Raw genomic sequence first — 24296 nt, 5'->3', positions numbered from 1 at the left:
GCTCGTAGGAACAGGTTTGCTCCGAGTTCCGAGCTCTGTGACAAAGCTCCCTCTGCTGGATCCCAGCTTCACTCTGCCACTCGTTCCAGACGGTTACAAATACAGACACACCTTTCTGCGAATTGCATGGACAGCCTTTATTAGCAGACTCTTGTCTATCATCAGGCAGAAACAGCAGAGAAGCAAGCAAAGGAATAAAGTACTGTATTAATATCATTGGCAACAGCGGTAACTTTTTACTTGGTTTTATTTATTTCAACTGAATTGTTTTTGGCAAGTTGGTTAGTTCAAAAAAAGTAAAATTAGGGATGCTCCCTCCCCTTGAACACAAGATGTGCATCCCTGTGAGGCAGCACTGCTGGTAACTGGGAGAGCAAAACATGATTCAGCCAACAAATGCCCATAGGGATAAGTGCCAGAAGTGACATCTTGCCAGGGGTTGTTTGGGTTTATTTTGTGGTTTTTTTTGTTAATTTATCTTTTCCTCTTCTGACCTCCTGAATTCCAGTTTTAATTGTATCATATTACTCACTCCTCAACAATTTCTCATGTCCTGAGCAACAACTTGGTAAGGTGTAACACTGGTCTTATGGAAAGGAACATCAGGTTAGTCTGCACAGGTCCACTGAAACAAAGTCTGGATGGAGAAAAAAAAGCTTTTTCATAAAAAAATGGCATGCCTAAAATGTGTTTGGTAGAACTGGTATGTTAGTCAAACAGATTTTTATTTCCTGGGAAGCATGCAACTTCCAAACTTGTATCATGAACCACTCAGTGAAACTAAATGATGAAAAGTAGGATAGTTTATTTTCTTACCCTGCCTCCTGTCAACAAAATCACTGCTCAGCATCACAACTGTGCTCTTTCCAATTCCTATAGGATTCTGTGTGCTAGACTGGATCCTGATGGTACAAGCATTGTATTTCCTCCACACCACCCTGCAACAAACACTTGGAATTCTGGAGCCTTTATGTGCATTTCAAAGACTCAGTCCTGCCCCACATCCTCAGAAAAATCACTTCAAAAGTCTGGGTAACTCAAAAATAACACCACTGTTAAATACAGCAATACAACTGTGTGACTTTACCTCAGTGGTCATTAAAGAGGGAAGCAGCCAGAACATTGTTAGCACTACCTGGGTAATCCTGACTCAACCCTAAAGGGCTGGGAATAGGGTGTGGACAACGAGCAGTATCTACTTCATGGTGCTGTGACAACAGAGATTCAAAATCCTCTTCTAGCAGCTCTACCTAGAACTGTCAGGACATTGGCACTGGGGGATTTTCCAGAAAACTATAAAACTGCAACCCATGACTGATAAGCAGGAATGCTCTCCCACCTGGAGTGTAGTTCAGCCAGGAATCCAGGAATCCATGCAATAGTGGTGGTCAGGAAGCCCCAGAGATGAGAGTTCAGAGTAAATGCAGACTGAGCCAAGAGGCCAGAGAGAGATGGATACACCAAGAGGTAAATTACACACAGCACTGGGACCTACAGCTGTGCACCAGCACATCTGAACAGAGCACACAACACCCACCAGTACTGTTGACTCCACAGCTCTTAAATGTGGAAAAATCACTGAGTTTCAAGGAGTCACATTTTCACCTGACTGGGTTCTGCTCCTTCCCCTTAGTGACAGACTCATGAGGCCTGATAAAAATAGAACATTAACTTCCCGTGAAGGAGTTCCCTCCTTGGGATGCAACTCTATGATTTTAAAGCTTTTCAAACTCTTTATACAAACAAAAAGTTGAAACATACAAAATCTCAAAAATCCATTTATGTTATGTAGATCTATATATATATACACACACACACATTTTCTTAAAATTGTCTCCCCTCTAGATATAAACTCCAAGTCTTGCTTGAAACTTTCAAATATATTTTAGACCTCTCTGAGAAACTCTGCCCAAGATAAACATGTGTAAATAGTAATACCTGTAGACAAGTCAAGTTTCCTTAGTATTTAGAAAGCAACATTTAAAGCACATTTTTTTCTAAAAAGTTTCACAGTGATACAGCTCATGAAACATTTCCAAGTTGCAATCAGGAAACTGCTCAATCAAGATCAATCTGTGACTGATTTATCTAAATATATAACTGTATGAAATCATAACTGAGGAACTGATATAAACAAGTATTTTTCTATTGAACTGTACATTATAAGAAGACTCTGAATATAAAACTGGGGATTTTTTTTTTTCTTCAAAAACACAAACCCTTTTCTGATTGTTGCACTCAGTTTGCCATCAGTCAGGAGCTCTGGTTTCCACAGGAAACAGTGGCAATTAGAAGTGGACAAACCACAATGATCTGGAGAACAACCTAAAACCTCCCTGTAGAATGGAAGGTCAGAAAGAGGTAACCTGTATTAGGACAGGAGTTATCATTTCCACTGGAAACAAGCACAGCCACTACTGAGAAGTCATGAAACTCGTCAGCTTTTTCTCCCCAGTATTAGAAGCAAGATGGCAAAGAATGTGCCACAAAGCTACTTGAACATCAGAATCAACGGGGAAAAGTAATATGAAAAATAACAGTAAAAAAAGAAATTGGGTGATGTATTTTGCTACCCACTGGATGAAACTTCTTACTGGACATCAGGAAAAACTGAGCTACAAAACTCTCATTTCAGTTAAGTTTCCCTTTTGTGAACTCATTCAAGCTTACACTCCCTAAAGCAAAGGAACAAATCCATTCTGAGTTAGAGGTGAACTTGCAGATAAATCATTAGAGAAAATTCCCAAACTGAAAGACTTGAGAGAGAACAAGCTCTCACTGCAGACTGATGCACAGCATTCTTGACAGGGCGTCCTCCTTCCCAAACATCAGGCTGCTCAATCATTAACTCCATGGCACTCATTAGCATAAGCATTCCTCAGGCACACAGGTCACACACATTAGGAGCTTTCAAAGTATTTTTAAACCACAACAATGAGAAGACACTGGATTCTTAACAGTCACTATTAAAAGGGATAACAATTCTGAAAAAATGGACATAATGGAGAGGAGGGGAAGAAATTAAAAAATGAAATCAAAATTCCAAAGCCATCACACTGGCAATTCATGTTAATGTTCATTCTCACTTCCTTCAGCATTTTTTTCACTCTTGTATGTTGAAAGGAATAAGTTTTCTATCTGAGTCAAGAACTCTTCAGCAATGAGGCAGTTTGTTACCTTGCCCAAAGTCTTCCTCATGCACTCCAAAAGCTAGGCAAAAGAAAAGGAAATCTGTTTTAAATTGTCATTTCCTCCCTCTTTTACGTGATAAGTACTGCGAAGAGATTTTTATTTATTTATTTAGGATGAACACTATAAAAAGTGTTTGTACATTGTAAATTTAAAAGGAACAGGTGATCTAAACCCAAGTCTTTAAAACCAATTACCCAACAACTAAATTTCAGAGCATTCAACCAACTCAAGTTTAGATTTACACTTTATAAGCAAAGATGAATTGAGAGGGAACAAAAAAAAAAATCAATGTGTGCAATTACTGTGTGCAAGTTTTCTGTTTATGTCTTTTGCTTTGGGCAGAGTTTCTGTCTTGTTTGTGCAATAATGGTACAGCTGCCATTAGTCAGAGCTCCAGAGCAGTGACTACACTGACTGGAAAATTAAAGTTCCTACTTATCTTTGAGAAACATGGCACAGAATTATTTTACTGATGGAACAAAGGACCAGGAAGGCCAAACCTGCTCGAGACGTGTGCAGGTCTTGATACTGAAAGCACACAAAATGCTGAGGAAAGACCTGAGTAATTAATTGCCATTAATTCCTCTCCAATCTGAGGGTCAAACTTGGTGTCTGCACACCCCCAACCTCTCTGAGAGGAGGATATTTATTCTCACTGTGTTGTAAGTAAATTAGCTGTGCCACAAAAATAATTTATTATTGTTAATTTACATCTCTTATTTGTAAAAGTGGAATTCCAGGTGACTTCTGACATGAAACAGATTTGCATTTTAAAATAACATCTAACATAAAAAAAATAAGAGAAGAAAGCTTACTTTTTGCAAACAAGTCAGGTCAGAATCTCTATGAAAAATTTTATCCATGGGGACGCTGCTGTTGGAAGAAAAACAAACAGGAGTGCTGGAGAAAGCAGCCATGTGTCTTGACTGAAAGTAACAATAAATGCATAAAAATTCCAACCTGCTGTTTGTGACAGAAGTGGACACAAACCTGTGGCAAAATCTGTATTTCTCAATTATCCACCTTGTTTTTTCAAATATTAATTCCCACTGTGGCTCCTCCAGCATCTGCTCCATTTCAAATTTGTAAGGCAGGCCTGCAATCAATTGAAGATCATTATTCAGTGCTTCTGCTACACTCCACTGTTTTTTTTCCTGTTTAATTTAGGTGCAATCCCTTCCTTCCCCATAACTGCTCCTCATTTATTACTGACTGCAGAAGCCTGCAGTTCTGTTACTTGACAACATTAAGGAGGTTAAAGGATGATGTGTTTTGGATTCCAAATTTAATTCTGGTGGGAGTAGGAACAAATATGTTCTGCTCCCTGCCCTTGCCAATTCCCATTCCATAAGGAAAGACAGAATCTACAACAAACCCAGAAATGAAAAAATTAATTGAGTGTTTCTAACTTAGTTGTACTTTTGCAGTCTAAGAGTTATATGGTTATTAAATTAATAAAAAAGGTTTGGTTTTTCAGTATGAATGGGCTGATGCTGAAGTGCTGACTATTGTTTTCAATTTCAAAGGAATTTTGCTCAGAAATGAAGAAATTCTTCTAGTTTACTGCAGGTAGGGGAAGAAAATTCTAGAAAACATTTTAAAAGAACCATCAGAAAGTTACTTGCAGGACACAATTAATTTACCAAAAATCAGGGAGAAAGAAAAAGACTGTACATTTCAGTAAATAATTTCCAAAGAGCCAGAGTAGATGGCATTTTGTAAAACCTTGATTTAAGGAGCTAAATAGAAATCCGAAATCCTCTGACAGAAAACGCACATGATTACAAAAATATCTACTTCTCAGGGCAATAGAGTTTGTCAGCATTTTAACTGCCCCCACAAGAGTGGGATGTGTGGGAAAAGAGGATAAAAGTGCAGAAGTCTCAGGGTGGTAAATGGGAACTGGGGCACAGATGTGGCCAGTGCTGCCCCTGGCCCAGGACCACGCAGTGAGGCTCCCTTGTCTGCTTCCACTGGAAAAAACAGAGGCAGCTGTGGGCTCACAAGGCCTCAGCTACAGCTGTGCCAAGAGAACTGGAAACCTTGGAGTGTGGATGCAAAAACCAGGACTTCCTAAATAGAGGGAGGAGGAGAGAGAATGGGCAGCTACCAGAACCATCTACTGTTATCAGGGGAATTTTCCTCAAATCCATGTCAGGAAAAGAGCAGAAGATCTGATTTTCTTGCAATACAGCAAATTTTATGTGCTATGTCCTTAACTGTTCAAGAAAGGAAGAGATCCTGTTTTCATGAAATGCCAAGGGTATTTTTAATCAGGGATTTGTTCCCTTAGGTGGGGGCTGATGCCAGCACCATTTCAGCTTTTGTGTCTTGTATTCCTCTGGACAGCTGGCACATTTCTTTGATCCTCTGACCTGCCGAATGCCACATTACTCAAAAATTAAGGATTTTTGGCCGCTGTAGCAGCCAATTCTTTGCTATTTGCTTCTGTCTCCTCGAGTAGAAAATCTGTTCAGAATGTTGTAATGCAGGCCAAGTAAGACATGGGAAACAGTTTCTAAGCTGTTCACATGGATTCTGTATGTAAATAAAAGGGACCTGTGTCCCAACCCTTCAACTTCTTTCAGGAATTGTGGGAACTTCTAACACAGAAGATCAATCTTGTGCGTATTTATAGTTATGTATTCCTATCCTGACAGCACAGAAACCCACAGTGTCTCAGTGAAATTCCTGAGTTTATCTAGCCCATGTTACCATTGTAAATTACACCATTTATATAATGCCTTCATATTACCAATGTAAATACATAAATACTGATTTCTCAAATTCAAAACCAGACATCTTCCCCTTAACACTCAAAAAGAAAAGGAGAATTAAGACACTGGATTAAACAGGGGTACTTACGATAGGAACCATCAGAACTGATCTCATCACTAATGACCAGACAGGTGATCTGGGAATAGGGAAGAGGATTATTCCTGTTGTAAGGGCTTATGATCATCCCGATGAACATGGCACCACCCCTGGAGAAATAGCTCTAAAAAACACCAAAAACACCACATACAAAAATCCAGTCTTATTCAGAACAGCGATGCTGAAACCTGAAGAACAGCTTTTATGTCAATTGCTGCTGAGCTGATGTGACACACTGGGAGGCTCTGGGGCTGCTGGGTGTTTTGGCTGCCTGTGCCGTACCTGGTACTTGGCCTGCGTGTCGATGTCGCGGATGGAGGGGCTGGGCTCGAAGGCGGGGTGCGAGTGGTACCAGCCGATCACCTGGAAGCCCCTGGCCGCCAGCGACTCCGAGGCCTGGGTCTGGGACACCGGGTCCATCTCGCACTGCAGGCCTGTGCTCAGGCTGCTGCACGGCTCTGCTGCACGCACCTGGGGAAAGAACCTCCAGCTGCACCAGTGCAAGGAACCTCCCTCAGGCTGCAGGGGGTTGCTGTGCCCGAGTCCTGCATCTTGGCCACAATAACCCCCTGCAATGTTACAGGCTGTGGTCGGTGTGGCTGGACAGTGCCCAGGCAGAAAGGGACTGGGGGGTGCTGGTCAACAGCAGAATGAATGTGAGCCAGCAGTGTGCCCTGGTGGCCAAGGAGGCCAGTGGCTCCTGGCCTGGGTCAGGAATAGCGTGGCCAGCAGGAGTTGGGAGGTCTATACTTGGCACTGGTGAAGCCACACCTTGAGTGCTCTGTCCAGTTCTGGCCCCTCAGTTTGGGGCACTCGAGTGCATCCAGAGGAGGCAACGAGGCTGGAGAGGGGCTGGGAACACAAACCCAGTGAGGAACCACTGATGGAGCTGGGGGTGCTCAGCCTGGAGAAAAGGAGACTCGGGGGTGACTTCATCACTCTCTACAACTCCTGAAAGGTGCCTGTGCTCAGCTGGGGTTGGGCTCTTTCTCTAGGCAGCACTGACAGAACCAGAGGACACAGCCTCAAGCTGCACCAAGGGTTGGATATCCACCAATAGGAAAAAGTTTTTCACAGAAACAGTCAAAGTTCTGGAATGGCCTGGCCAGGGAGGTGGTGAAGTCACCATCCTTGGATGTGTTTAAAAAAAGACTGGATGTGGCACTGGGTGCCAGGGTTCAGTTGTGTTAGGGCATGGGTTGGACTTGATAATCTTGAAAGTCTCTTCCAACCTGGTGATTCTGTGAATTCTGTAAATCAGTCGTAGAAAAATTATAGAGTTTTAAGAGGCGCTTACCAGATCTTCTTCATGATGCAGCTGAAACTTGAATGTAAGCTTAACTCTCGTATTTCAAGACTACAGTAATGAACTTCAACTTTAACATATTTAATTAGTTGCCTTTTAGAAATAAGTTGCATCTATTCAAATTGTAACTATGATAATTTCAGTTTTAATATTATAGAGAAAATGTGAAAAGACAAACACTTACTTCCACAATTTTATCAGCTTCAGAGTACTTTCCACCGAGCAGCCCAATCACTTCTGCCAGAGACACGTGAGAGTGCTGGAATGAGATCAAACAAGCAGAAAGTCCAAACTGTGGCATTTCTCACAAGGCAGTGACTTCTCAAGGATATGTAGAAAGAAAGCTCAAGATAACTCAAGAATCTCAAATACCCAGTACTTCCATTTAAAGCAAACAGAAAAGATTAAATTTGCTTATTATATACACAGCACAGATGTAGTGCAAGGGTATAAGACTTCCATACACAAAGCAATGTTGGCTTCAAAAACTGCAGCCTGGGCAGTGCTGAACAACTTCACTCATTTTGGTACAGCCTGTTGTTCTTGAAAAAACCTACACATTGCTTTGCAAACACAAAATCAATTCCCAGACTGGGAGAAAATGAAGCCATAGATTTCAGAAGGGCAGTCTGTTTCAGAAAGTAGCTTTAAGCAAATTAGGTTTAAAGTATGACAGAGAGTAGTTAAGTAGTAAAGCTCTCAGTAAAGTAGCAAAGCTCTTACTAGTTTTTCTAGAAGGTCAATAGTTGTATATTAAGCACAATACAAAACCCATTCGTTTTAGAGGCTTTTTAATACTGGATTCTCACACTTCTAGGTCTGACTGGAAAAAAAAAATCACTAAATGATTTGGGTTGAAAGGAACCTGAATGATTATTTCATCATCCCCACTGTCATGGGCAGGGACACCTTCCATTAGAACAGGTTGTTCAGAGCTCCATCCAACCTGGCCTTGAACACTTCCAGGGATGGGGCAGCCACAGCTTCTCTGTTTTATTTTCACGGTCTTGTTATGTTGCTCATTAAAAAAAAGAACCAAATCCACAGCATACACATCACAGCTTTTTGAAAGATAAAACCTAATACTCACCAAATCCATTATTAAAAGTGCTTCAGAAGACACTTTCACCTGAAAGGGTTCCTGAAATGATAAATACAGTAATAAGAAAAGTAACCCAAGCAATGGAGCCTTCTCAGTAATTCACTCAGAGGTACATACCTGCTTTTCTTCCGTGAACAAACAGCATGGTATCAGCTGAAAGGGATCAAAGGAACTATAAAATGAAAGAAAATTTCTCTAAAGATGTAGGACAGTCAGGAAACTTTTCAAGTTTCCCACTGTCTCCTTGGCAGAGGAGGAATAACCTTGTTTTCTTCACTGGATTTTCTCATCCCACATTAGCATGGCTTCCACCAAATACAGAAATGTCACTTCCCACACTCCTGAATTCCAACATGGAACATCTGAAAAGCATCCCTGCTATTTCAGACCAGGATACATATTAATGCTGTGCATGGCTCCAGCCTGACACTACACAGGACATTTGTTCCATTTCTAGCAGATCTATGTCTGAACATGATGTGATCAAATACCTTTTGATGTGTCTTGAACTTTTAGAAGATTTTGCAGGTTTCAGTTTTTCTTCCTCTCTCCTTCTTGCTAATTCTTCAGCTGAGAGATGCTAAAAAGATTTTTTAAAAAAATTGAATGTTTCAATGTCTGAAGTGCTTTTTCAGCTCAGATTGCAAAACCAGAAAAAATTCTTGATATCCTGCCCTCCTAATATAATTTGTGTATTACAAAAGTACTCAGGATAGAGGCAACAGTCCACAAGGTGCTTTTTTTTTTTTTTTTAAGAGAATTCTTTCTGTCTCCAAATCCCTCAAATTCAGTAAAATCACAGCCCACATCACAAACCAGGTGTAAATCCAGGTCTGACAATCTGCCCTTACAAACCACAGCCAGAATTTATCATGCCCCCTCCTAAGGGATTAATGTTTTCCACCTTTATTTCTATCCAAATATGTATTTTAGAGGAAATGTTTAAACCATAGTTACACAAAAACAGTGATGGCATGATACCATTATGGAAGTAATTGCTACAGGCAGTTACTGAAAGGTTGAAAATTAAGAAGGCTTGGTATACAGGAAAATTGGATGCCTGTAGTTCTTCACTTTTCATGTAATTTGTAATTACATGAAACATGTAGGAACAGATATGTATTTTCTTTCCAATTCTCCCATAAAATATTTAATCTTGCATGAATTTTTTAAGCACTTAATAAACCACAGTATTACTGGGGATATTGCTAGTAGCAGAATTAATATTAGGAACTCATTATCACCTGCATAATGAGCACAAGGAAACCATACGGGACTGAAAAATATAACATTTAAATGTTATTCTCCCATCTCCTACCCTTACCCTAGAGGCAGCTAACAGAAAGCAATGGGTCATGAAATCTCCTACAAGACAAGGCAACGAGTTTTATGGGCATAAAACCCCTGTGCAAACCCCAACTGCAGCTGTATTTATCAGCATGGAGATGTACCAGCTGCTGCAGTACTTTCAAATTACACTTCCACAAGGGAGGTTAAATCCCTATGACACAACTGTTCCCTTGCCTGTTTGATGCAACAGCACCTGCTAGCAATTAGCAAGAATTGATGGTTTAAGGTTAAAACACAGGAGGGTTACCTCAAATGTCTGTCCTTCCAAATCCTTTGCATCACACCAGTTTCCCCAAGGGTCCCGCACTCGCCTTCTTCTCGTGCGCTGAGGCAAGAAACCACCATGAGTCAAAGCTCTTACCCTGAAAAAACTGCATTTCCTTCATCTGGTCAGCCAAAAGGTCACTGCCCCAGGAAAGGAACTGACACTCCAACATGTTCCCAGAAAATAAAGAACACCCCGGGTTTCTGTAGAATTAAGTAGTAGTAGTAGAATTAATCTGTCCTGAATTATCATCAGGAAAGTTTTTGGTGTTTAAGGCTGTAACGTCTGTTGGTGTTCCATGGAATATCAGCACCCCTGACAACAACAGGGCACTGATATCCAGCTCTAAATTAATGCTCAAACAACACACAAAGCCATAAACTCAGTGTGTTTGCGTATAGTGTATGCTAGTTCTTTACATTTCAATTTATTATTTTTAAAGTGGGATTGATTTAGTTTTCCTCTCATCAACTGTTTTGCTGTGAAGCACTTAAAAATGCTACATTAAGTGTGAAGATAAAAATTAACTCTGGCAAGCCTTGGTAATTCATGCAGTTATAAATTAGTTACTGCTGCATTTAATTGTGTACATAGGGCTCTCAGGAAGCCATAGCATATACCTACTGTATTTAACAGCTGAAATGCAAGCAACTTAAATCACACACTGCAATGCACTTCACTATTTTGTGGCTAATAAATTATGGGAAGGTGGGGTTCAGCCTGCAGGGGAAAGCCTGCAAGACAGCTGGAGTGAAGTATGTGAACATGGGAGTGAGTGTGAGACACCTGTACCAAGACTGCCACCCGAATCACAGGGCACCCTAAGGAAACTGCAACCTGAGTGAGAGGAGACATTCCCTGAGGTGCCCTGGCTTGCAAATAAATGCAAGCTGGGAGGATTTTCCCCCTGCTCCTCTGCCCCCAGGCTGTACCATGGACTGCAGGCGCTGGGCCAGCTGATAGGCTTCCACCGTGTCCTTGCCCTCCCTGCAGCGGCTCCGGTCGGCGGGCTGGGGCCGGTTGTACACGGCCTGTTCTGCAGGACACACAGGGGACAATTCCCGTGTCAGCAGAGCTGCTCAGCACTGCCACACACACGGGAACGACACGGCTAAGTGACGACAACAAATGGCACGGGGAGAAAGCAAACAAACCCCTCACAGCAAAGACATCCCTTGATAGTCATAATTCTCAGTGGTGATGTAGCCCTCTCCCATTACACTTTTAAAACAACAAAACCTCCTTCTTGTTAATTAATTTTTAATAATTTTACTTTGGACAAAATGTAATTGCGGGACATTGCTCCTTTCCTAGGTGACTGTCATTCAGCTTTGCACCAAATTTTACTCAGAGCCTCTAAACCAACATCAAGTTACAGCTGCACATTCACTTTTAACAGATAACCTGTTTTAACACTTGAATTGTTTAAAAACTAGCCCTGAGGATGAAGGCATCAGTGTTTATTTAGAAAATAGTTATCATTTAGTGTGGGAAAAGAAACGATTACTTGAATTCTGCCTAATAAGGAGGGCAGAATGTCCTGATACAGCAGGTATCAGGACACGCAGAAATGCATGAAACAAAACAGATATCCCACCAACTGGTGTGTGATTAAACATGAGGAAAGGAAAATAAAAAGAAAAAACAGAAGGTTTTGTGGAAGCCCAAAATTCCTAATCCTGTTAATTGGTTACAATCTCCTCTATATTTCCAAGGTTATGAAAGAATCTGCTTGGAAAGTCCTTCCTAGCAAGGATGAATGTGCATCCCCTGTGTGAGCAGCACACCCTAATGCTGCAGTCCTTCAGCACTGCACCAGAAGAGGCTCTTTATTGACTATTCTAACAGAAATCTCTTTACCACAGCCAAAGTTGATTGCTCCTATCAGCTCCAGGTACGTGTGGATCCGCCCAATGCAGTTCACATCCCCGCAGTTCTTCAGGCCTGGCCGCACCGAGGTCTTGTTCAGGTATTTGGGTTTACATCTCTCCCTAAAACAAAGCACAAAGAGCAGAACAAACCATGGTGGGACAAAGGAATTGGGGGACTTTAACTAAGGTCCTGTTTTCACTCTCTATGCATTTATCCCTTCCTTTAAACTGAAAATGAATCTTCTCAGTTCAACACTTCTCTGGTGTCAAATGGAATTTTAGTCTCTCTTTGCACCTAGAAGCTCTCAGAGCACAAGATAACTGAATGAGGACAGAGTTAAACTCAGTAATTCTTTATACTTCAAAGCAAGCACAAAACAAAACTGGCAACCAAGTTATCCTGAGCCTCCTACCACAAGTCACTGTGTTTCCTTACACCAATCCTTTGCAGATGGAATATAAAAGAATTAAGTGTCCAAGCACCACTCCAAGTTGATTCTTAATTTGAGGCATTCCTTTGGCATTATTTGCTCTAGCACTTCTTGCTGCCTTTCTTAAAGGCAGGGCTATGGAATTAATGCCATTGGTGATTTTAAGGAACCATTTGTTAAAACCATTCTTATGCAGAGGATGGCAAAAATGGCAAGAAAATAGCACAGCCAAAATAAATGCAGCCTGTTCTGGTACAGAACATTTATTTTCTTAATGCTTCAAAGTATTTTCATTGCTCAGCTTCCAGAATGCCAGGGAAAAAATCAGGAAGATGCAAAAGAAGCATTAATAATGAATGCTCTTCACTGGCAAGCTACCATACAATTAATTTCACTCTATTCAGAAGTAAGCTATTAGTACTAAGTAGTGTTTTAGCTACATCAGACCAGGACATCCTAATCACTTATTTCAGTAAAAGAAATTAATGCATCTCACCACTGATCCAAAATATAATTCCTAATTTTCAAGTAACGTTCTGGTGTTTTGGCCTGGCGCCCTTCAAAGAATTCGGGAATAGCCTGCTTCTCTTCTTCCAGAATGATGCTTCTGTCAACCTCCACTTCTTGTTCAGGTGGCTTCAGCTCCTCTGCTTCCTCTTGATGATCTTCATCCACTTGGCAGGGAGAAGGAAAAAGCAACCCATTATCAGCCAGGTCTCTTTGCTCCTCACTGAGCTCCTGATCAGTTCCTTGTGCAGTCCCCTGACATGTGACTGGTCCACCTCGTTCAGCTTTCTCAACAAAATTGTTGTACTGCTGGTAAACCAAATTCACAGATTTATCCCCATTCATGTGCTGGGAACATGTTGCTGCCACAGCAGGAAATATCAATGCATCCACTCTCTCTGGCCTGGTGTGCTGAGGATCTTCTTTAGGCAAAGCAGTCGCAGAACTGTGACCAGCAGATGAAAAACCTTGTTCCACTGCTTTTGGTTCTTCAGCTGGACTTTTTGGGATAACAGATAATTCAGATTTTCCTGTTTCTTGCTGGAAGGCAGGAGTGAGTAGTTCATCCATGTCATCAGTTATATCCACTTCCTCATCATCTGACAACTTCTCAATTTTCACTGCGTTCAGGTTGGGGTCTGCACGGCCTCTCAAGTTTCCAGCTTCCACCCTTGTCCCATCTTCTGTGGGAAGGCTGCTCCCACCCTGACTTTGCTCTTCTTTTTCTGAATCACCATTTTTTGCCTTAGGAAAATATAAAACACATTTAGGAGGGAAAAAGTGAACCAAAACCATCTGCCTTCCAAATAATCAGGACTGTTTTATTTGAACAGCAGATATTCTGAAGTGTTTCTTCTTCAATTTAAATTTTAATTTACTTTAATCCATTGCAACTAACTTTTACACAGCATTATAAATATACTTGAGGCCAAGTATAAATTGAGACGTATTTCCAGTCAAAAAGCCCTAGAAATTTCTTAAAGCCCATGAAATCTCAAATGAGGCTGTAGCTTAAACTACAGCACAAAGCAGAAGGAGCTGTTGTAGTAGAAAATCAGTATTTTCAGACTAACAACCAACAGTGCAAGGGACACAATTATACTGCATTTATTGTTTAGTTATACCAGCAATAAAAACAGTGGTCACTCAAGAATTTGAAATCAGGTCTGACTTCACATTTAAATCTGCAAATAACGATATTCCACTTTCTGATTAATGATTAATTAATTATTAATTAATGATTAATTATTGATTAATAATTATTAAATTGATTAATGATTAAATTATTAAAGTACCTGCCTTGACAGTGTCCTGAAAAGACAGATTAAAACCAAGCTACCCAATGGCAAACACCTTTTTGCCAGCTCCAGGGATGCTCCACTTACCTTGTTCCTGAAGTACTGCCGAGCATAGCTCTTGACTTGCAGAACCGTTCGAGTGCTGATCAATTTGGCAATTTTTGTCCACCTGCGGCCAAATTTCACCTGAAACAACAAAGCACATGGAAGTGACCGCAACTCTGACATCCCAGACATGGCACTGCATGTGTCAAATTATTCAAAACCTCATTATTCATTAAAATGCACAATTGGAACTGCTTCCAGCAGGAAGAATTCTTGTTATTCTTAACTGAAGGATCTTCTTTACCCATTTCAGGCACCCTGCTGCCTTCTATTCCAAGGAATCCTTGTGCCTGGCAAAGCAAACCCTTTTATGATTGGCACAACCATATAATCTCTGCAGACCTTATAACAGTAAAGGATTTTACTTTATTACCTGATCTGCCTTCAGAACACACTACATTTCTCATAGTTAATGCAGCATTGTGATTATACAACACGCTTATTCATGTCAACTACTTTACTGTTCAAGATAAACTCATTAATTAAATTTAAAGTATTATATATATATATATGTATAAACAATCTCACCAGTCCTTGTTCAAACAGCTCTTTTTCCTCTGATGTCCACTTCAAGGAGCAGCCAGGTGATTTTGTAGGTGAACGCACCCTGGGAATGCAGGAAGCAGAAATCAGTGCTTTCCCAAATCCAGATATTCTCCAATCCCAGTCACTCAAGGCACCCTCTGACAAGAGGACTACTCCCCATCTTTGGCAAAACTCAAAGTATTGCTCTAAACATGAATGTGACTCATAAATAAAATACTGAGAATCACATCAATTCCTCCATCATGATGGACGTGTCAAGGCAATTCAATATTCATCAATGACCAACGGCACAGAAATACATCAAAGCAGGTATCAGAAAAGCTCAAGTAAAAAGGCAACTAGAATTAATAAATTTTTATCATAAAGACCACTGTGCTACCAAAAAACTGCCCAAAACATGGTTTACTCTAGCCTCTTGTTACACACAACAATATTTCTTCCTGTTGAAAGGTCTCTTAAATATATTTTTACAGCCAAACAAAACAAATTTTAATTTTAAAAAATAGTATCTGGTAACTTAAAGTCAGACACCACATTTAAAAATCAAATTCAATTGTTAAAATGTACATACATGACTTTTCCAGTTTTCTTATGTGGGCTGCAAATGCAAGAGTGAAAATAAAAATGAGTAATTGTGCTGCTGGTGCATATCCAGCAAATAAGAAGGATTTTAGAAGGACTTTTCACTTCTAGTCAGCTAGGAATTTTTCCCAGACAGATCTTACCTTTTCACAGATCTTTTCTCCACTTCCTTTTGGTTGAGCCATATTTTTTCAGAAAGTGATTTATTAGATAAATAATATCTGAAATAGTAATTAAGTAAATTTCCAAAGCATCAGAGATATTTGTATATGTGAGATGTTTTAACAATCAGATAAATTACACTGCTTCAGAATTACCCAGCTGTAGAAACAAATACTGCAGTTTCTACAGCAGGATTTCTGCAATCTACATAGAAGTTTGCAGGGCTTCAGTCACCTTAACAGGGAAAGATTTGTCCAGTTCTTTTGGAAATAGGAGGCTTCTTAGCATTCTAAAGGAAAACATAAAACCAAATCAGCAAAAGGATACTCTTCCTCCAGCAACATCTTCTCAATGACAGCCCTGTTTTCTTCACTAATGCTGCTGTCCAACGTCCAGGGCTGCAAACAACAAAAACACATTTTAATATCTGAATTCTGTCACACTGCACTTGAGTACTGAGAAGAAATAGTTTGTAAAAGTAACGAAGAAGCACTGGTTAAAAACCTAAAAGAGCATGTACATGGAGGGAAGAGAGAACACAGAAGCTCTGATAACCTTGCTACAAGCAGCTTTGATTTAAAAAATACTTACAAGACTGTTGCCAGTTCTCCAAGATGAATCAAGATAGGGATCCTGCAGCAGGCTTGATGCTGTGTTTTCATGATCTCTGAAAGAGATTCCAGTGTTCCGAACCATTGTATTTTTAATATTTAATGTCACTGAGTTGTATTATCTCCACTTAACATTTCTACAACTCACCCCCGATAAGGTAAAAGCGTTTTCTTGTAAAGGCAAACTGCTTTTCCTGCTGAGGAGACCTACTTGCACAAGGTTTAATAGAATCCTGTCATACAGGGTTGTTAGAACCATTGAATAAAATCCAGGAATGGTTTGGTTGGAAGATCATTTCATTCCAACCCTCTGCCATGGACAGGGACATCTCCCACCAAACCAGGTTGCTCCAAGCCCTGTCCAACCTGGCTAGGGCTCACCATCCTTACAGGGAAGAGTTTCCTCCCAATATTTAAACTCGTACTCATACAGATTTCATCCAGTTTATATTTAATCTTTTCTGTAAATAACTACTAATTAGAGATCTGTCACTGATTAACATCATTGACCAACTTCCTTTGATTTTCATGCAGTGTAAGATCTCCTTAGGAATTTGTGTAATTACTTGTTTTCAAAAATCTTTAATTCCAGAACATTCAGTCTTGTCTAAAGACTAATTAGCCCTCTATTCCCTGCAGCACTACTAAATTAAACTCACCTACTGCTCTGAACTGCTCTGTGCAGGGGTTCAAACATCTCTTTATAGGATAAAGGATAAGGATGAGTCTCCATGTCCAAAGATCAATAATTTCAGCTTCTTTTTGAGCATACCCAGGAGAGGGTGGGATCAAGAGCCCCCTTTGCCAGCAGCCTGTCTGCAGCAGTGCCAGGGGCTATTTGAGGGCAGTGTCTCTGCTACAAACCTCTACCTGCACCCGCAAGTGCTCGATTTGAGGCACTGCAGTCACTGCCTACTCACTTCAGCATCCCTTATTTGTGAATTTGCTGAAGCCCAGAAAGCCAGTGGAATGTTGGGCTGCATCAAAACAGCACACCCAGCAGGACTTTACTCTGGTGAGACCTCACCTGGAGTGAGGTGCTGCATCCAACTCTGGCGTCCCCAACATAAGGTGGCCATGAAAGTGATGACGTCCAGAGGAGGCCACAATCTTAATAAGAGGAGCACCTCCTCTACAAAGCCAGGCTGAGAAAGCTGGGGCTGCTCAGCCTGGAGAAGAGAAGGTTGTGTAGAGACCTGATAAAAACTTCCACTATGTGCAAGGGCTATAGGGAAGCTGGACAGGACTCTTTGCAGGAACTGTAGTGATAGGACAAGGACTAAAGGGTACAAACTGAGACAAGGAAAAATTAGATTAGATATTAGGAAGAAATTCTTGAGGATGGTGACGCCCTACAGGTTACCCAGGGAGACTGTGGATGCCCCAGCCCTGGCAGCGTTCAAAGCCAGGCTGAATAAAGCCTTGAGCAACCTGCTCTAGTGGGAGATATCCCTGTTCATGGCAGGGGGGTTGGGATTAAAGGATCTTCAAGGTCCCTTCCAATCCTTAACATTCCATGATTCTATGAAGCGGTTTTCTGCATCCCCGGGCGTTCAGCTTCCCGAGCCTCCCTTGCTAACGCAGTTACACAACCCAGCACCTTCCCCGGGGGTATTTTAAGGATTCTCCCAGCAGCCTCGCAGCGCAGTTCCGGGCTCTGGGGGGGATCCCATGACGGCGGTTCCTCGTTCTCCTCTCACCAGCGCTACCACAGCCCCGTCCGCAGTGCCCCGCCCGGCGCTGCCCCTCTCCGCGGGCCCTCCGTGACACCCCACGGTCCCTCCGGGAGCGCGGGGAGCGCCCGGCCCGGGCCGCTCCCTCAGGAGGGGCTGTCCCCTCGCGGACCCGCCGCCGCGGGCACGGGGCGCGCCGGCCGAGCGCAGCCAGCCCCTCGCGGCCACCACTCACCCCGGCGCGGCCGCAGCGTCCCCCTCGATGTCCACCTCGGGCTCCTCCGCCGCCATGACAGCGGGCCCGGCGCTGCCGCGGGAAGGGGCGGGCGCGGAGAGGGACGGGAGCCGCGCCCCGGGACGCGGGGGCGGAGATGGCGCCGGGGTGGGCGGAGAGCTGAGGGGACGCGGGCGGGCCGGGAGGGGACGCGGGCGGAAACTGGCGGGACGTGGATGGACTGAGGGGACACGGCCGGACTGAGGGGACATGGACAGACTGATGGGCCATGGCGAGAACTGAGAGGGCACGGCCGGACTGAGGGGACATTGACAGACTGATGGGCCATGGCGAGAACTGGCGGGACATGGCCGGACTGAGGGGACATGGCCGAGAACTGAGGGGACATGGCCGGGAACTGAGGGACATGGCCGGGAACTGGCGGGACATGGCCGGACTGATGGGACATGGACAGACTGATGGGACATGGCCGAGAACTGAGGGGACACGGCCGGGAATTGGCGGGACATGGCCGGACTGATGGGACACAACCAGACTGATGGGACATGGTGGGGCGCTGAGGAGACTGAGAGGACATGGCTGAACTGAGGGGACATGGCCAGACTGAAGGGACACGGCCAGATTGAGGGGACATGGCCAGACTGAGGGGTCACAGCCGGACTGATGGGGCATGGTGAGGCGCTGAGGAGACGCGGCCGGACTGAGGGGACATGGCCGGACCAGGGGACATGGCCAGACTGAGTGGACATGGCTGAGAGCTGAGGGACCATGGCTGGACTGAGGAATCACAGCCGGACTGAGGGGACATGGCCGGACCAGGGGACATGGCCAGACTGAGTGGACATGCTGAGAGCTGAGGGACCATGGCCGGACTGAGGAATCACAGCCGGACTGAGGGGCCATGGCCGGACGGAGGGGTCACAGCCGGACTAGGGGACATGGCTGAGAGCTGAGGGGACATGGCTGGGCTGGCAGCGAAAGGGAAAGGGGTGACAGGCGCGGCGTGAGGCAGCGATGGGAGGCTGGAGCACACACCGGTGAGGGGCACCCTTGGAGATGTGTGCGGGTCTGGGCCCTCACTGCGAGAAGGACGAGGAGGGGCTGGAGGTGTCCAGAGCTGGGAAAGGGCCTCAGCACAAGAGTGAGGAGTGGCTCGGGGGTTCAGGATGGATGGAGAGAAGGAGACTTAGGGAGGACCTTTTTTCTCTCCACAGATCCCTGTCAGGAGGGTGAGCTGGGTAGGGGAGGTCGAGCTCAGCTCCCAGGGAACAAGGGACAGAACAAGAAGGAACCACCCCAGGTTGCACCAGGGGAGTTTAGATTGGATATTAGCAAAAAATTCTTCACGGAAGAGGTGATTAAACATTAGAACACCCTGCCCAAGTTAGGATAGGGTCCCCATCCCTGGAGTTGTTTAATGCTCTGATTGACAAGGTAGTGCTTGGTCACAGGTTGGACTCGATGATCTTGGAGACCTTTTCCATCTTAAATGGTTCTGTGATCCTCTGAGCTCACGCAGGCTGTGTGCCCCTATGTCCTACAAGTTTGTGGCCATGTCTGTTCCTTCACCAGGCATTGCAAAGGTCAGGTTAAAGTGTTGTTTTATTGGTAAAAAAGTCAGTTTTAGTCTCATGCACTCTTAAATCCGTGTTTCGTTTCTCAAAAGATGTTTGGGCATTTGTGGTAACGTGGCTTGTGATCTGAAGGAAAGTGTAAGGGTTGATTATCATTATTAGGGAAATAATGCCAGCGAACTTTCTGTTGATTCAGAAAGTGTTTCTATTTATATTTGTGTTGTCTCAATACAAATATTTTGAACCAAGAAACTCTATTGCAACCTTTTTATTCTACATATTTTATCTTTGTGCTGCAGTGAAAGCAAAGTTAATAAATGGCAAATGTGGTGGTTTTTGTTTTCTCTATTTAAAAATGCAAAATCTAGATAATGGTATGACAAATGATAGAAAGAAAAAGATTGTTAATAATTGTTGTAGTCTCAGGAGTACCTTGAGGATATACAGACATCTTCCTACTCATAATATATGTTTTTTAAACTTGTAATTTTGCCAAACAATGCCTAACTAAGCTATCTATACAAGTTAATATTCACAAATATATGAAAATATATTTTCTATCTTTATCTTGATTTATACTAGATGAGGTCAAATACAACGTATTTAAGGTTAGAGCATTTTAAATAGGTTCCAAATATGTGATTCATGAGAGAAGCAGAATTTAAAAGTTTACTAATCAGTATTTAAAAGTTTAACAGTGTTTTTAAGATTCTTTTTTCCCAAGATCACCTTTGCTAACTTAATTCTGCCAGCTCAAGCATAATTCTCAATCATATTCCACATTAGGACTATCCAAATTACATTAAAGAGAATTCTGCACTTAAATGTAAAGTTTTTTTGCTTTACATCTTCATTTTGTTATTAACATTTTCTTTCTCAGCAGTGTTAAAATTCGAGCCTGGTTTTCTGTCTTATTAAACTCCGCTACTTGCAGTGGAGTCTTTCTGAGGCTGTTGAGAGCCAGTAAATTTGCTTTTTCCCCTCGTGCCCAGCCGAGGAGGGCACTGACAGCGCCGAGGTGCCCGGCCCTGCAGGCGCAGTGCAGGGCGGTGTCCCTGCTGCTGTCCGAGGCGTTGATGGCAGCCCCGTGGCTCAGGAGGAGATTTATCAACTCTCCATGTCCATACTCCGCTGCAAGATGCAGGGCTGTCTTCCTCCAGACGTTTCTGTCGTTGATGTTTTTATTTTTCCCCGAGGCCAGGAGGATTTTTAAGATGTCTATGTTTCCTTTCATGGTGGCATAGTGCAGCGGGGTGCATCCATCCATGTCCTTAGCTCCAGCTCTCCCTTTCTTAGCCAACAGCATTTCCACGATGCCGAGGTGTCCCCTCAGAGCTGCAGCGTGCAGAGGAGTCTTTTTCTCCTTGTCCTGTGCGTTGGGGTCAGCTCGGGCCTTCAGGAGCATCTCTGCCAGTGTTTGGTGTCCCTGCTCAGCAGCCAAATGTAAAGGGGACTTTGCCTGCTTGTCCTGAGCATTAACAGGAGCTTTGTGGTGCAGCAGCTGTCGGGCAACATCGGTGTGACCTCTCTGACTTGCCACGTGCAGGGGAGTAGCAAAGTCCTTAGTGACAGCATTAACTCTGGCCCCAGCACCGACTAAAAGGCCAACGAGTGCTCCGTGATTGTGGAGGGCAGCAAAGTGGAGCGGGGTTTCCTCAGCTTGGTTCCTGAGGTTGGTGTCCATCCCCTTGCTCAGGAGCAGACCTGCGATGGAAGCAGCCCCAGCCTGCACTGCCAAGTGCAAAGCTGTGTCTGCAGCAGGAGTCCTTATTCCCAAGTTTGCTCCTTTCTCCATTAGAACTTCTGCTGACTCCACTTGGCCCATTTCACAGGCCAGCAGCAAAGGAGTGTAATGCTTTTCGTTGTGGGCATTGATATCCGTGCCTCTGTCAATTAAAGCTGCTACAACACTGTGCTGATTTTTCTGTACAGCTCTAAAAAGAGCTAACTCCATTATGTCAGCAGACAAATCTTTAGAATTTTCCAGGAGTATTTTGAAGATGGATGGGTGGTCACTATTGAAGGCTCTTTCAACCGTGTTGGAATCAACAGTGGCTCCAGCTTCTAGAAGTACTTTTGCAGTGTTTCCAGATCCCTGAGAAACAGCATAACTGAGAGCAGTCTGTCCTCTCTCATCCTTTCCTTCAGTGGAGGCACCAGCCTCTAGAAGCATTTTGGCCAGGCTGCTGTCATCTCTAAGAGCTGCCATGTGCAAAAAGCTGTGCTGATTCCTGCAGCTCCTTGCCTCTTCTTTCAGGAGCATCCTCAGTATGTGGCTGTGGTTATTCTCTGCAGCCCAGTGAAGGGGTGTCTTGCCTTCCTTGTCCAGAGTGTGCAAGGAAGCACCACCTCGGAGGAGCAGCTTGACTGCACCTCCATGGCCTTTCTCAGCAGCCCTGTGCAGGGCTGTTCTCCCTTTCCTGTCCTTCACACCTGTCCTTGCACCTTTGCTGAGCAAATAGGCCACGATGGATAGATGGCCATGAGCAGCTGCAACATGCAGAAGTGTTTCTCTGGAGGGGTTTAGCACATTGAGATCATTCTCCTTCAGTGTTTTCTCTAACTCAGGAAGGGAGCCTTTAGCTACTGCAGCAAAGATGTCGACAGCACCAGGATCTTTCCTAGGCTTTGTTGCCCTTGAAAGTGGAGTTACTTTTCCTTTCTTCTTAATAGCCTCTTGGTGCTTTCTTCCCCCAGCTCTGTCTTTTTCCCCTTCGTGCTGGTTGCTGCTATTTTCAAACCAGACTTTATCTTTTTCAAGTAAATACCCAACCAGCTGTCTTCTGGCATCTCCAATGCTTTCATTTACTTCACTGACGTATTTTCTTATCTTGCTGTAAAGTTTTGGCTCCACTTGCTTTAAACATGGATAAAAAAAGAGCCTGCAGGCTCTTTCACCTTGAGAAATGAGTATGTCTAAAACCCGAGAGTTCTTTGCTGTTCGTGTCCTGTAGAAACTCAGGACCAGCTTTTTCTCTGGGGTAAAAATACCATTTTCTATCAGCCAGTGCAGGAGCTGGTCTGGGTCATTTATACCTTGTACAAGTTCTTCTTTTTTAGTCCTTAGGACTTCAATTGCATATGGATTTGTAAACAGGCTGCTTGAATTCATGATCATGTTGCTAATCCAAAAGTGAATTGAGGTATTGTTTGACAGAAATAAATAGGAAACAGCAAAGCAGGTTCACATAATTTCAGTCTTTTCATAGAACTATGAACTAACAACCATTGTAGATCAGTGATAAATCTTTAAAGAAATCAAAACTCCCTCACCTTTGAGTTTCTGGTTGTTAGAAGTCCTTTGATCTTCTCTGTTCTTCCTTAGCAACGAGTACAGCTTAATAACAAAACAAAAGTTCGTGATATGTAAAGATATTTCACTTGGAAGTCTTCTTCCAGATTTTTAATTCATAATTAGGGATTAAGAAAAATGCTTTTGTGAATCTGATGTTTGAATAGAAGATAGCTGTTAGTCGAGTTTCTCTGTTCCTCTGGCCAAGCTGGTTCCTAAATGACCAGTCAATTAAACATGACAAAAGAAAATTCACAGCATAGTTACTGTTGCCATGATCACACACCTTGTATGATCTGAAATGAGAGCGTGCACACTGCCAGCTATGCAGGTGAAAACCCTATAATACAATGAAATAAAAGCATAAAGACCTAGATAAAAATAAACTGTATAAGCAGCTGGTTATAAAAAATGATCCAGCCTTTCTAATATGAGCTACAACTCCAGTCAGGGGTATATTTAAGGCCATTTAGCTTGTCATTCCTGCTCTAACCCAGAGTCTGTCTGGAAGTTAATTTTTTTCCATGAGGTGGATCAAGGCATGTGATTCAGTGTGCAATATTTAAAGTATAATTAGAGCTTCAACTCTGTGTAGTCTTCCATATGGATGTAGGACCTTGGGATCTAGCTGTAATTAATTTAACTTATTGGTGTTTAAATTCCCTATGGAAGAGAAGGAAATAAAATAGTAATTATCCACACATTTTGAAACCAATTGAGAGAGAAATTGAGATCACAGAGTTTGGGAAAAGCTGGAGGTAAAATGAGTTGAAAAGCCAAAAGCTTGACCTTATTTAAGCAAATGGGAAATTTTGCCATCAGTTTCTTATTTCAGTGCCCTTTCTGCTGGGTCCTGCTCCCTTTGAATGTATTTTCTTTAATAGTATGTACAAGGTGATTGATAAGAATTTTAATTTTTTGCTGTTGACTTTAACTTTATAAGTAAGTTTGCAAAATTTATTCTATTAAAAAAAAAGTTTTATTGAAGAAAAAGCTGTGAAAGGCAAGACTTTTAATATATATTTTGAAAGCCAGCCAGTTACCAAGTCAGCAAATTTGACAGCCAAAAACCCAGTAATTCCTCTGAAATGCAAAGAAGGGCACTACACCAAGAACAGCAAAACCTTTGTCATTTAGTTAATGATTGTTAACTCATACCATGGTTTAATGTGGACCGAATGGTGCTCCCAAATCTGCCACAGACTCAGTCTGTAAGCTTCAAATTATTCAGTCTCCACATTTGACTGAATTAAGTCCTGAAGACCTCTCTGTGTCTTGAGTAAATCACTCCTTACTCAGTTTGGGGCAATGGGATTTTTA

The 24296-nt window shown here is 42.8% G+C and overlaps 2 protein-coding genes across 7 annotated transcripts; both read right to left on the bottom strand.

Annotated features, from left to right (window-relative positions):
• Positions 1 to 122: 122 nt before the first annotated feature.
• Positions 123 to 18270, bottom strand: MYSM1 (Myb like, SWIRM and MPN domains 1). Of its 6 annotated transcripts, none has more exons than XM_021542256.3 (20): positions 18111 to 18270; positions 16183 to 16258; positions 15919 to 15989; positions 15573 to 15650; positions 15419 to 15445; positions 14830 to 14908; positions 14284 to 14382; positions 12888 to 13642; positions 11950 to 12080; positions 11022 to 11125; positions 10072 to 10149; positions 8966 to 9054; positions 8592 to 8646; positions 8463 to 8513; positions 7557 to 7631; positions 6349 to 6537; positions 6058 to 6190; positions 4183 to 4288; positions 4008 to 4065; positions 123 to 3210 (listed from the first exon to the last, which is right to left on the bottom strand). In XM_021542256.3, exons 1-20 carry the CDS (start codon positions 18164 to 18166, stop codon positions 3070 to 3072), a joined length of 2451 nt encoding a protein of 816 aa, XP_021397931.3. In that variant the 5' UTR covers positions 18167 to 18270; the 3' UTR covers positions 123 to 3069. The 6 variants fall into 6 exon arrangements, with proteins under 6 accessions (XP_021397931.3, XP_077641455.2, XP_077641453.2 ...); XM_077785329.2 differs by having other exon boundaries at positions 4008 to 4062; XM_077785327.2 differs by having other exon boundaries at positions 4008 to 4288.
• A 744-nt stretch (positions 18271 to 19014) lies between these two features.
• LOC144246737 (CARD- and ANK-domain containing inflammasome adapter protein-like) lies at positions 19015 to 23264 on the bottom strand. The gene has a single exon (XM_077785239.2). The coding sequence runs from the start codon at positions 22800 to 22802 to the stop codon at positions 20535 to 20537; it is 2268 nt and encodes a 755-aa protein (XP_077641365.2). The 5' UTR covers positions 22803 to 23264; the 3' UTR covers positions 19015 to 20534.
• Positions 23265 to 24296: the final 1032 nt, after the last annotated feature.

This window comes from Lonchura striata, chromosome 8, assembly GCF_050655825.1.
Source record: "Lonchura striata isolate lonStrDom1 chromosome 8, ASM5065582v1, whole genome shotgun sequence".
Classification (NCBI taxonomy): Eukaryota; Metazoa; Chordata; class Aves; order Passeriformes; family Estrildidae; genus Lonchura; species Lonchura striata.
Note: the sequence above shows the minus strand (reverse complement) of the source record. Positions and strands in the feature narration are given on the sequence as shown.

Bases quoted from the DNA above. Each gene is read 5' to 3' on its own strand.
- MYSM1 (XM_077785327.2), bottom strand. From the start codon at position 18,166: ATGGCGGCGGAGGAGCCCGAGGTGGACATCGAGGGGGACGCTGCGGCC. The intron at 8,514-8,591 runs GTATGTACCTCT...TTATCATTTCAG, and splicing joins TGTTCACGGAAGAAAAGCAG to GAACCCTTTCAGGTGAAAGT. The intron at 3,211-4,007 runs GTAAGCTTTCTT...TCTTTTGCCTAG, and splicing joins ACCTGACTTGTTTGCAAAAA to CTTTTGGAGTGCATGAGGAA.
- LOC144246737 (XM_077785239.2), bottom strand. From the start codon at position 22,802: ATGATCATGAATTCAAGCAGCCTGTTTACAAATCCATATGCAATTGAA.